This window comes from Hyla sarda, chromosome 7 (genome assembly GCF_029499605.1).
Source record: "Hyla sarda isolate aHylSar1 chromosome 7, aHylSar1.hap1, whole genome shotgun sequence".
NCBI lineage: Eukaryota > Metazoa > Chordata > Amphibia > Anura > Hylidae > Hyla > Hyla sarda.
The window spans coordinates 34,381,718-34,394,770 of NC_079195.1; the positions used below are offsets into that span (position 1 = coordinate 34,381,718).

General features: G+C 44.7%; 1 protein-coding gene across 3 annotated transcripts in view; it reads right to left on the reverse strand.

The window, feature by feature from the left end:
* Positions 1–13,053, reverse strand: part of LOC130281998 (prominin-1-like) — a 128,942-nt gene that overhangs the window by 80,928 nt on the left and 34,961 nt on the right. Inside the window, exon 1 of one of the 3 annotated variants that reach the window (XM_056529812.1) lies at positions 12,131–12,207. The exons of 1 other annotated variant lie outside the window; for it this stretch is intronic. Coding sequence is in view for 1 of the 2 variants with exons in the window: in XM_056529811.1 (XP_056385786.1) it covers positions 8,797–8,884 (88 nt within the window). In the remaining variant the exon portion in view is untranslated. Of the gene's footprint in view, positions 1–8,796; positions 8,927–12,130; positions 12,208–13,053 lie in introns of those variants that run through there. One more of the 3 variants, XM_056529811.1, reaches the window with a different exon arrangement.

The following is a 13,053-nucleotide window of genomic DNA, read 5'->3' on the forward strand; positions in this document are numbered from 1 at the left end:
ATGTGAGGGGCACAGGACATGGGGCATTATATATGAGGGGCACATAACAGGGGGGCATTATATGTAAGGGGCACATGTCAGGGGGCATTATATGTGGGGGCACATGACGGGGCATTATATATGAGGGGCACAGGACAGGGGTATTATAAGTAAGCGGCAAATGTCAGTGGGGCATTATATGTGCATTATATGAGCACATGACAGGGGGGCCCCTGTCATGTGCCCCCACATATAATGCGCCCTGACATGTGCCCCTCACTCATCATTTGCCCCTCTCACTTATAATTAGCTTCCTCCCCCCTCTCACCTGTCAATTTTGCCCCTCTCACTTATAATTTGCTCAACCCTGCCCCCGCCCCGCCCTTTCTCAACCGTCACCTCTCTCTCTCGTCACCTTTGTCACACGCTGCGGCCGCTCCGTTCTTGCAGCCAGTGAGAGCCGCGGGGACGTGATTTCCGGGCGCCGGCGCGATGATGTGATGTCATCGCGCCGGTGTAATGCCGTGGATGGCGTCCCCGCGGCTCTCACTGACTGCAGATATGGAGCAACCCCAGCGTGTGAGAAAGGTTAGAGATTGGTGGAGCGGGACAGCTGACAGCTCCCGCTCCACCCTGCTATAGTACGGGAGGGGTGGCAACAATCTCGGGGGGGGGCAATTGCCCCATTGCCCCCCCCCCCCTGGATCCGCCACTGACCAGCAGGCACATGTAAAGCCAGCATAGAGCGGGGCCTTCACCAGCGGATCCGTAGCTAAATACGCTGCAAAAATCCACCCGTGTGAACGTACCCTTAAGCTGGTCATACATTGCAGAACACTAGCTAAGCCAACAGCTCTCTCATCCGCTCCCCACATGCACGCTCTCCTCAGCAGAGCATGCATGTAAGAAAGTGATTTATCTAACTATGGAAAGTACTGAGCAAATTAAAATCCAACATCCCTGATGCTTTTATTCCTGCCATCAGGAAAGATTCAGGAAGCCCCTATACACATGAGATCAACATTTTCCAATCAATGTGCCTCCAGCTGTTGCAAAACTACAACTCCCAGCATGCCGGACAGCCGAAGGCTGTCCGGCATGCTGGGAGTTGCAGTTTTGCAACAGCTGGAGGCACACTGTTTGTAAAACACCATATTCGATGATCAGCCAATCCCGAAAGCAGCAGGTTCAGCTGACATGAAGGTGTATGGGCAGATTTATTTTCCCATAAGAACAGATGTTAGAAGGGTTATCTTTATGTGCGCTGTAGGCCACATCACTTAGATGGTGTTTGTCTTGCCTGTGTATAGGAGCATTGTTGTAGTGTTTGCTTTCAGTAACATAGAAAACTCATTTATAACTGAGACCCGGGGAGTACGTCAGGCTAGAAATAGCAGGAAAAGGCTTATCTGTGTAGTTTATCTAAAAACCAGTCACAAAGCATATAGTCATTTCTCACACTTGTCTCCCTATAGAAACCATGAAAACCAGCAGGAAATATAAAAAAGGCTTTTTTACTTAGCGTTAATGGCTTCTAGTTAACGCTTATGTCACAAAATACTCATGACGTAATATTATATATATATATATATATATATATATATATATATATATAAATATTTATATATATACACACACAGTATATATTACACACACACAGTCATGGCCGTAAATGTTGGCACCCCTGAAATTTTTCAAGAACATGAAGTATTTCTCACAGAAAAGGATTGCAGTACAATAAGGATTGTTATACACATGTTTATTCCCTTTGTGTGTATTGGAACTAAACCAAAAAAGGGAGGGAAAAAGCAAATTGGACATACATGGGCTGGACAAACATGGGCTGGACAAAATTATTGGCATCCTCAACTTAATATTTGGTTGCACACCCTTTGGAAAAAATAACTGAAATCAGTGGCTTCTTATAACCATCAATAAGCTTCTTACACCTCTCAGCCGGAATGTTGGACTACTCTTCCTTTGCAAACTGTTCCAGGTCTCTTATTGGAAGGCGCCTTTTCCCAACAGCAATTTTAAGATCTCTCGACAGGTGATCAATGGGATTTAGATCTGGACCCATTGCTGCCACTTCAGGACTCTCCAGCGCTTTGTTGCCATCCATTTCTGGGGGCTTCTTGACGTATGTTTAGGGTCATTGTCCTGCTGGTAGACCCAAGATCTCGGACGGAAACCCAGCTTTCTGACACTGGGCTGTACAGTGCGACCCAAAATCCGTTGGTAATCCTCAGATTTCATGATGCCTTGTACACATTCAAGGCACCCAGTGCCAGAGACAGCAAAACAACCCCAAATCATCATTGACCCTCCACCATATTTCACTGTAGGTTCTGTGTTGTTTTCTTTGCAGGCCTCATTCAGTTTTCGGTAAATAGTAGAATGATGGGCTTTACACAAAAAACTCTATATCTTGTTCTCATCTGTCCACAAGATGTTTTCCCAGAAGGATTTTGGCTTACTCAAGTTCATTTTGACAAAATGTAGTCTTACTTTTTTATGTGTCAGCAGTGGGGTCCTCCTGGGTCTCCTCCCATAGCGTTTCATTTCATTTAAATGTCGAGATAGTTCGCAATGACACTGATGCTCCCTGAGCCCGTAGGACAGCTTGAATATCTTTGGAACTTGTTTGGGGCTGCTTATCCACCATCCGGACTGTCCTGCGTTGACAACTTTCATAAATTTTTCTCTTCTGTCCACGCCCAGGGAGATTAGCTACAGTGCCATGGGTTGCAAACTTCTTGATAATGTTGCGCACTGTGGACAAAGGCAAATCTACATCTCTGGAGATGGACTTGTAACCTTGAAATTGTTGATATTTTTCCACAATTTTGGTTCTGAAGTCCTCAGACAGTTCTCTTCTCCTCTTTCTGTTGTCCATGCTTAGTGTGGCACACACAGACACACAATGCAAAGACTAAGTGAACTTCTCTCCTTTTTATCTGCTTTCAGGTGTGATTTTTACATTGCCTGTACCTGTTACTTGCCCCAGGTGAGTTTAAAGGAGCATCACATGCTTGAAACAATCGTATTTTTCCACAATTTTGAAAGGGTGCCAAAAATTTTGTCCAGCCCATTTTTGGAGTTTGGTGACATTATGTCCAATTTGCTTTTTTTCCTCCCTTTTTTGGTTTAGTTCTAATACACACAAAGGGAATAAACGTGTGTATAGCAAAACATGTGATACTGCAATCCTTTTCTGTGAGAAATACTTCATTTTCTTGAAAAATTTCAGGGGTGCCAAGACTGTATATATAACAAATGCCTTTGATGAACGTCATATAATAGAGTCTGTAACCCATAAGTTCCTATAATAAAAAAATAAACTAATTATATGTATGTGAATTCAGGTAGAAAAACAGACATGGTGCACATCTACAATCTTGTATAATGATCTGACTGCTTCTCAGCATAATATCAAAAACTAACAGGTTGTTAGTATACATTTTTGATCAAAAAGTACAAGCCCACTCGCCACGTCAAGGCCACCTATTTAGAGTGGGTCCCTAACGTCCCTAGCATAAAATGGCGCAGCACCGGGCGGCGACCACCACCGCCGCGACACCAATGCCCACAGGGGGGGAACGACCCACCAGCAGAGCAGCCCCAATGCCACTCAAACCAGTCTATGGGCCGCACCCCCCTGCAGACACGGCGCCACGGCAGCAACGGACACCGCACAGCACCACACCAGTGTGAACAAGGTGTAACAGCTCACTTACCAAGCTCTCCCAGTCAGACTGGGAGGCTGCTAGGAAAGAAATGACCCATGTGTAGCTAAATTATATGTATGTATTCCATCATATGTTATGCATATTGGCCATTTTCTTTGCGAAGGCCACCCCCTAAAGGGGTACTCCACTGGAAAGCATTTATTTTTTTTTTTTTTTAATCAAGTGATGCCAGAAAGGTAAAACAGATTTGTGAATTACTTCTATTTAAAAATCTTAATCCTTCCAATAGTTATTAGCTTCTGAAGCTGAGTTGTTGTTTTCTGTCTAACTGCTCTCTGATGACTCACATGCCGGGAGCTGTGAGGTTCCTATGGGGATATTCTCCCATCATGCACAGCTCCCGGGACGTAACATCATCATTGAGCAGTTAGACAGAAAACTTCAGAAGCTAATAACTATTGGAAGGATTAAGATTTTTTTTATAGAAGTCATTTACAAATCTGTTTAACTTTCCGGAGCCAGTTGATATATATAAAAAAAGGTTTTGCCTGGAATACCCATTTAATCCTTCCAGTACTTAGAAGCTGTTGTATGCTCTAGAGGAAGTTCTTTTATTTTTTAATGTCTTTTCTGTCTGACCACAGTGCTCTATGCTGACACCTCTGTCCATGTTAGGAACTGTCCGGAGCAGGAGAGGTTTTCTATGGGGATTTGCTCCTGCTCTGGACAGTTCCTGACATGGAGAGAGGTGTCAGCAGAGAGCACTGTGGTCAGACAGAAAAGACATTCAAAAAGAAAATAACTTTCTGTGGAGCATACTGCAGCTGATAAGTACTGGAAGGATTAAGATTTTATAATAGAAATCATTTACAAATCTGCTTAACTATCTGACATCACTTGATGTAAAAAAAAAAAATGCTTTCCAGCAGAGTACCCCTTTAACCTCTTAAGGACGCAGGGCATACCTGTAGGCCCTGAGCCCGCTCCCTTTCTATAACGCGGGGCCATGGTGTGGCTAATATCGCACGCCACTGATCGCGGTGCCGTGCGCTATTGACTCTTTAGACGCGTGTTCAAAGTTGATCACCACGTCTAAAGTGAGAATAAAACTGCTCCCAGCTAGCTCAGTCAGCTATTCGGGACCACCGCGGCGAAATCGCAGCGTCCCGAACAGCTGGAGGACACAAGGAAAGCCCTTACCTTCCTCCTGCGTGTCCGATCGCCAAATGACTGCTCAGTGCCTGAGATCCAGGCATGAGCAGTCAAGTGGCAGAATCATCGATCAATGTTATCCTATTAGATAACAAAGATCAATGTAAAAGATCAGTTAATGCAGTATTATAGCCACTAGATGGGGCTATAACACTAAAAAAAAAAAAAAGTGGGAAAAAAAATTCAAAAAAAAAAGTTAATACAGATCATTTACCCCCTTCCCTAATAAAAGTTTGAACCACCCCCTTTTCCCATTAAAAAAAAACAAACAAAAAAAAACAGTGTAAATAAAAATAAACATATGTGATATCGCCGCATGCGGAAATGTCCGAATTATAAAAATATATCACTAATTAAACCGCACGGTCAATGGCGTACACGCAAAAAAAGTCCAAAATAGCGTATTTTTGGTCACTTTTTATATCATGAAAAAATAAATAAAAAGAGGTCCCTAGCGGCAGGACCCTTGTGATCAGACATCTTATCCCCTATCCTTTGGATGGGGTGGAGTACCCCTTTAACTCCACGTCCTAGTGACGTGGAGGCTCTGTATGCAGAGCGCATGCGCTGATGTTTTTTTGTTTTTGTCCTGATGATGCTCTGTGCAGCGTAACTGCGCATGCACCGGTCCCTTGCTACACCAGACTTCCGGGTAGCGAGGGACCGGCGCATATGCAGTTACGCTGCACAGAGCGGCTCTCCCGACGCTCAGCTCGTCATCAGGACGTGAGAGCTGGGTAAAAACGTCAGCGCATGCGCTCTGCAAACGGAGCGCTGTGCTCAGGGGGTGTGCGACTCCAAATCACTAGGCCGTGGAGTTAAAGAAAATGAATATGCAAATAAGGGGGTGGTCTTAAGCCCCTTCCTCCGGAACCCAAAGCATGACTGCTGGCGGGGGACACGCCTGCAGAGCGCAACTGAGGAGGTGAATTATGGAACTTTAGAGCATGAAAACTCGGCGGCATCAAAAACAAAAAATGTAAGTGACCCCTGTATGAACTCCTGTTCACCCCCACTATAATCCAGTGTATTGGGTTTAGTGTGATAGCTATCACACCCCCTCCCGTGGGCTTGCATTGAGGGGCGGAGCTTGACGTCACACGGGGCGGAGGCGTGACATCACACGCCGCTGGCCATGTAGTCGCCCGTAATCAGATCCATTTAAAAGTCGCATATGTTTTCCAGGTCCAACCTGGCTTACAGAAAGTGCAGACGTCTGCAGAAAAGGAAATTAACACCCACTTTAACAACTGCTCTTGTTCTGCATCATGAAACAAAGCTACTACATTAATGTTAATTATAGAAAAAATTAATTATATATCTAATAACACGAACAAGTACATGCTGGCGTACCCACTACATTTTTTAATGAATGTTGTGTTAAAATAGAATAAGGCACAAAATAATTGTGTAAGAATTTTTACAGACTACGTAAATAACCCATATGAGGCGCTAAAATTTTTCTTTAAAAACAGAAACATCCATAGTAATAAAGCTTCATGCACATTTTTGGGTGGGTAACCTACAGAGCAGTTTTTTTTTATTTTTTGTGGCTTCACAATTGTTAACGTGCCTGTTGGTGCTGCGCTTTCTTCCTTCCTGATGTAAACTCTAACCTCAGCGCAGTGATGCAAGACTCCGCCCACCAACGTCACAAAATGTGGGCTCAGAATTAAACAAGAAAGCCTCCAGAGTACGGATATTCATGGTGCGGCATAGTATGCTTTTAATATTTTTTAATTTCTGAGAAGGGTGGATGGGTTGTTGCGGGATAGTTGGAGTGCAGCTATTTAGTGCCAGGCAGGCCAGTCAGGGTGTCACCCGATGCGGTACCCCCCCCCCCCCCCCCCTCCCTCCCCGTCACTCTCTAGCAACACTACTGGTAATAAAGGGTAGATAAAGAACCTCGGCTATTAACATAAGGGAAAACTTTTCTGCTTTAAAAAATGCTTTTGTAATCGGGTTTCCCGGGTTTTGCTTACTTGTGATTTATTTATCAAGGTCGTGCAACTATTTGATAAATAGGTCACATGTAAGCAAAAGTAAGTAAAAAAAATTGTCATATAAAAGCCATAGGTATGAAAAGAATGATAAATCTCCTTCCATGTGTCCAAGGCATATAAGCACTTTTAATAGGATATGTGTTTGTGATACAGAGCGATGATCATGAGAGGTTTGCTATAGATAGCCTTTCCCTAGTTATAGATGCCTGATAACAGAAAACAATAGACGACATTCAACTATATAGTAAACTAGCTGAGTACCCGACGTTGCCCGGTTTTTCCTTCCTAATCCTTGTTGGAGAGGAAAATCAACAAAGGATGAAGCTTTTTACTTCATATCCTGACCTCCTATCCTGTCCTCCTATCCCGTCCTCCTATCCCGTCCTCATATCCCGTCCTCATATCCCGTCCTCCTATCCCGTCCTCCTATCCCGTCCTCCTATCCCGTCCTCCTATCCCGTCCTCCTATCCCGTCCTCCTATCCCGTCCTCCTATCCCATCCTCCTATCCCATCCTCCTATCCCATCCTCCTATCTGTCAGGATTCGGCAGGCTGGTGGTGGATCCCCTGTGTCAGTGAGGGATTGGCGTGGACCGTGCCGGAGGACCGGTTCTAAGTTGCTACTGGTTTTCACCAGAGCCCGCCGCAAAGCGGGATGGTCTTGCTGCGGTGGTAGCAACCAGGTCGTGTCCACCGGTAGCGGCCCAACCTCACTGACTGCTGAGACTGGCGTGGTAAAGGAGGACTAGACAGAGGTGAGGTCAGACGTAGCAGAAGGTCAGGGCAGGCGGCAAGGTTCGTAGTCAAGGGCAACGGCAGAAGGTCTGGAATCACTGGTAAGGGCAATACAAACGCTTTCACTAGGCACAAGGCAACAAGATCCGGCAAGGACAGGAAGGGGAAGTGGGCTTTTATAGGCATGGAGCAGGGAAGCTAATTGACACTGATTGGGCCAGGCACCAATTAGTGGTGCACTGGCCCTTTAAATCTCAGAGAGCCGGCGCGCGCGCGCGCCCTAGAGAGTGGGGCCGCGCGCGCCGGAACGTGACAGCCGGGGAACGGGACAGGTGAGTAGATTGGGATGCGACCCGCGGGCGGGCGCGTCCCGCTACGCGGATCGCATCCCCGCCGGCAGTGACAATGCAGCGCTCCCGGTCAGCGGGTCTGACCGCGGCGCTGCAGAGAGGAGAACGCCGCGAGCGCTCCGGGGAGGAGCAGGGACCCGGAGCGCTCGGCGTAACACTATCCCATCCTCCTATCCCGTCCTCCTATCCCGTCCTCCGGTGGGACTGATTTGTGATGAAGATATTGTAAGCTGAAAATAGAAGGGGACGTGGCTTTGTGGGACTGGGCGTGATTTGCAAGCCAGACCGATGCACAAAAAGGCTAGATAATAAAAGGGGTGGGGCTTAAAATTTGGGCATGTCTTTGTGAGATGGGGTGTAGCTTGCAAGCCAGATTGACACATTTACCAGGAGATGCAGAGCGGAGCTTGTGGAGTAATGTACTGGAAGTCCCATATACTTGCATGGGACTTGAAAAAAAAAAAACATCTTTTATGTAAGGGTGTAGGTAACTATCATATATTTTTATTTGATATATAAGTAATATGTGTACCAGGTATTATTGAAATATCTCCAGCCGTACGGAAGTTATGTGAGAACATACATTTCCCATTGATTTGCATGGGACTTTAAACAAAAACCCCGACCCTCACAAATAGGGGTGGTTAAGGGTTAAATTAACTGTCCTATATTTTAAGTGGACATATAAGTAACATGTGACCAAATATTATCGAAATATCTCCAGCCGTTTGGAAGTTATGCAGTAACATATATTTCCCATAGACTTGTTTGGGACTTTAAACATAAACCCCGCCCCTGGCAAATGAGGATGAGTAAGGGTTAAATTACCTATCCTATGTTTGTTGTTGACATATAAGTAACGTGTGTTAAGCTTCATGTTAATATCTTTAGCCGTTTGGACGTAATGCTGGAACATACACACACATTGGGGGAGATTTATCAAAACCTGTCCAGAGGAAGAGTGGTGCAGTTGCCCATAGCAACCAATCAGATCGCTTCTTTCATTTTCCACAGGCCTCTAAAGAGGCCTGTGGAAAATGAAAGAAGCGATCAGATTGGTTGCTATGGGCAACTGCACCACACTTTATCGGCACAGGTTTTGATAAATCTCCCCCATTGAGTATATATATATATATATATATATATATATATATATATATTGCACTGATCTGTGTATTAACACAGTAAATAGACTTCTTATAGTTTCTCACTGTTTTCCATATATATAGCACTGAAAATTGTGAGACATACCAGCTGCTGCTTTTTAGCTTTTTGTTTATTGCATATAAAACAAATTATATATATATATATATATATATATATATATAAATTTGTTTTATATGCAATAAACAAAAAGCTAAAAAGCAGCAGCTGGTATGTCTCACAATTTTCAGTGCTATACATATATATATATATATATATATATATATATATATGGATAGATAACAGCCTTAGGGTTGGTTTCTCTTTAAAACTAAATTTAGCCACAGGGTTTTAATATGATCCAAATAAATTTCCTTTTCAATCCAGGATAGAGAAATTTGCATGTCAAACAAGAACACTGAGAAACTATGAAAATGTGGAATGGAAATAGGACACAAATGTGTAGAATTCTGCAGCGATGCCAAAGAAGTAACCAAATTTTCTAAACCCGCTGAAGCGCTCCCGTAGCTAGAGACAAAACCTGCCATGCAAGAGGAGAATGTGAAAAGTAAGACAATATTACATTAGGAGAGTTGCCTCAAGAGAACCCGGCTCAACGGCGCTGATCGACCACAACAGATGTATGGATAAAAGAGAATTTATTGACCAAGGTGCAACGCGTTTCGCTGCGCATGCGCAGCGAAACGCGTTGCATCTTGGTCAATAAAACCTCTTTTATCCATACACCTGTTGTGGTCCATCAGTGCCGTTGAGCCGGGTTCTCTTGAAGCTAACTCTCCTAATGCCATACACCTACCGGAGGGCAGCAGACGACCTACGATTACACGTTATTATCATTGTTGTGTATGAGGCTACACAACCATCCAGGGTGAGCATTTAATTTATATATCCTACTCACCATGGGATTTTAAACGTTACTACTCTATGGAGCGCTTGTCCCTTTACTTTTAGATAATACTAGCTTAATACCCGGCGTTGCCCGGTTTTTCTTCCCTAATCCCTGTTGGGGAGGAAAATAAACAAAGGAGGAAACTTTTGACTTCATATCCCGTCCTCATACATAGTTGTCATATCACAAATCACATATCCCGTCCTCCTATCCCGTCCTCCTATCCCATCCTCCTATCCGACCTCCTATCCCGACCTCCTATCCCGACCTCCTATCTCGACCTCCTATCCCGACCTCCTATCCCGACCTCCTATCTCGACCTCCCATCGCGTCCTCATATCCCGACCCGTAATATGTGTACCAGGAATTGAAATATCTCCAGCCGTACAGAAGTTATGTGAGAACATACATTTCCCATTGATTTGCATGGGACTTTAAACAAAAAACCCCACCCTCACAAATGGGGGTAGTTAAGGGTTAAATTAACTATCCTATATTTTAAGTGGACATATAAGTAACATGTGACCAAGTATTATCGAAATATCTCCAGCTGTTTGGAAGTTATGCAGTAACATTTATTTCCCATTGACTTGTATGGGACTTTAAACAAAAACCCCGCCCCTGGCAAATGGGGGTGAGTAAGGGTTAAATCACCTAGCCTATGTTTGTTGTTGACATATAAGTAACACGTGTGGCCAAGTTTCATGTTAATATCTTTAGCCGTTTGGACGTGATGCTGGAACATGCACACACATACATACATACATATATACATACACACACACACACATACATACACACATACATACACACAAATACACACACATACATACATACATATATACATACACACACACACACACATACATACACACACACACATACACACACATATACAGTAACCCCCCGACATACGATGGCCCCGACATATGATCAAATCGACATACGATGCTTTTATATGTCGGGGCCATCGCATTAACTGGTATCAGACAGCGCAAAATGCTTAAGCTGCTGTCGGATAGCAGTTTAAGCATCCCGGACAGGTTCACTTACCTATTCCCGCTGCTCTGGGTCCACTTTGCGATCCTCCGGCGTCTTCTGCATCTTTTCCGGGGTCCGGGCCTCGCTTTCCGGCGTCGTTATTACATCGCTGTGCACGCCGTTCCGGTGCACCAACGTAATAACGTCACCAGAAAGCGAGGCCCGGACACCGGAGAAGATGCGGAAGACACCGGAGGATCGCGAAGAAGACACCGGAGCAGCAGGACAGCATCGGGAGCCACTGGGACAGCATCGGGAGTGGTGAGGACGCGGTCCAGAGCGGCGGGGACAGGTGAGTATTAACTGCACTTTTTACATTGCACGAATCCCTCAACATACGATGGATTCGACAAACGATGGGTCGTTTGGAACGAATTACCATCGTATGTTGACCACTGTACACACATACATACACACACATACATACATACATACACACACATATACCCACACACATACATACACACACACACACACACAGACACATACATACATCCACACATACATACACATACACACACATATACATACATACACACACACACACACACATACATACATACATACACACACATACACACACACATACATACACACACATACATACACACACATATAAACACATATACACACACACACAAACACATATACACACACACACACACACATACATACATACATACACACGTTGAGTTTTTTATATATATATATATATATATATATATATATATATATATATATATATATAGATTACATGGTATTACTAATGTGTTCTGTACCCAAAACCAATGACAGGGTCATAGGTGTCCACTTCTGTCCTAGGGGCAGCTGTCCAGAAGAGTACCAGGTATGGGGACAACAATGAGGGATACATGAAACTACTGATACCGGGAGGATGACGTCAGTCACCAGGGCACAAGCTCATCGCCTGTAGGGTATTTCTCAGATGGTGAAGGCAAGTCCTCTGAATATTCTATCACATTAGGATTAGGAATGATTTGTGCAGTTCCTATTATTCCTTTAGCCCATGATGCCAAGTTAAAATACTGTGTAATTTGCTTCTATTACCTGTGTGCGCCACTTTGTTCCATTTTCATGCACCAGACCCATACCTGGAAGTGCTGTAGTGCAAGTCTTTCCCAGCATTCCATGCGGCCAGAGACAAAAATGTCCTAAATAACATGGACTCCAGGGGGCGTGGCTATGCTGCAGTGGGGTGGGTACATAGGACAACTTCAGTAAATCCCTTCCACTCTGCGATCCACTTACTCGCTGCAGCATAGCCCCGGCCACTGGAGACCATGTGACTTATGACCTACCGTCTCTGGCCACATGGAATGCTGGGAAAAGTCAGAGACATCAGTAAAATAAAAAGACTTGCACTACAGTACTTCGGGCTGTGGGTCTTGTGCATAAAAACGGGACAAAGCGACACACGGAGGTAATAGAAGCAAATCACACAGTATTAGAACTGGGCATCATTGACTCAAAAGGCAGAAGAAAAAAAAAATCCTGGAATATCCCTTTAATTTGACATGAGAGATCGGGCATAACCAAAACCCAAGCAGCAGCAGAATTGTTTAGTCTAGATAAGGGTAGGGTCACACGTGCCTTATTAGCAGTCTGAGTTCTTCCCTTAAAAAAGCCACTCTAGTGGCAAAACATGTAGCAAGTAGCGACGTTTAGGATTTTAAAGGGGTACTCCGGCTCCAAGACATCTTATCCCCTATCCAAAGGATAGAGGATAAGATGTCTGATCGCGGGGGTCCCGCCGCTGGGAACCACCGCAATCTAGCATGCAGCTCCCACCTGTAAGTACTGCAGGAATCGCTGGCGGCTCTCAGTGTTCTGCCTCCTGACCACTGGGATGGAGTATCGTGATGCCACGACTCCGCCCCGTGTGACATCACGCCCCGCCCCCTCAATGCAAGTCTATGTGAGGGGGCGTGACGGTGATCACGCCCCCTCCCAAAAACTTGCATTGAGGGGGC